At 37.0% G+C, this 826-nt stretch overlaps 1 protein-coding gene across 1 annotated transcript in view; it reads left to right on the forward strand.

The window, feature by feature from the left end:
• The window catches only part of OTOGL (otogelin-like), a 174130-nt gene extending 173310 nt beyond the window's left edge, over window positions 1-820 (forward strand). Inside the window, exon 58 of the mRNA XM_010832076.1 lies at window positions 153-820. Coding sequence (XP_010830378.1) covers window positions 153-353 — 201 coding nt within the window. The 3' untranslated portion in view covers window positions 354-820. The remainder of the gene's footprint in view (window positions 1-152) is intronic.
• The last annotated feature ends 6 nt before the right edge of the window (window positions 821-826 follow it).

Below are 826 nucleotides of genomic sequence, written 5' to 3' on the forward strand. Positions count from 1 at the left end.
CAGCATCAGTCCTTCCAATGAATATTCAGAACTGATTTCCTTTAGGATGGACTGGTTGGATCTCCTTGCTGTCCAAGGGACTCTACCTTAGTGGAATCAATATCACCGTTTTAAAAGTTTTAAGACGTTTTTCTCATTGTCTCTCCTTACAGATAAATGTTGCATCTTGCGATGGAAAATGCCCATCAGCCACCATATATAACATCAATATTGAGAGCCATCTAAGATTCTGTAAGTGTTGCCGTGAAAACGGGGTGCGCAACTTGACGGTGCCGCTCTACTGCTCAGGCAACGGCACCGAAGTCCTGCACACCCTCCAGGAGCCTATAGACTGCACGTGCCAGTGGAATTAAGCTCTTGGATTCCAGGAACTCTATGCAGCATCATAAGGTCAAATGCAGTTAACTTTATCAGCTCTTTTTAAGGCGCCTGGCAGATTTATACGGTTTAATAATAATATGTATTTTTCAGACTATTGGATATGGCGGTTTAACACTTGCTGCAAAATCTATACAATTTCCAAGAAAAATTAGGTTTATCGATTTAGTCTATTTTACAGAATCAAATGAACTTAAGGTGTTCAGCTGAAATTCTGTTATGTATACAACTGCAACATGAAATTATATTCTCATCTATTAGAAAGTTGTTTTGTAGGTTTCTTTCAGTTCATTCAATTTTTATTTTATTTTATTTTAAAGTCTCCCATAGATATTAAAATTAAGATACCCTTTTATTGCTAGTGTTTATTCTGGCAAATGTAATCAGCTAATCGTGACAACTTTAATTTAGATAGTCATAAAGAGCGGTCTGCTTAGAGACAGATCAT

Source organism: Bison bison, unplaced genomic scaffold (assembly GCF_000754665.1).
Source record: "Bison bison bison isolate TAMUID 2011002044 unplaced genomic scaffold, Bison_UMD1.0 scf7180017864535, whole genome shotgun sequence".
NCBI classification, from domain to species: Eukaryota; Metazoa; Chordata; class Mammalia; order Artiodactyla; family Bovidae; genus Bison; species Bison bison.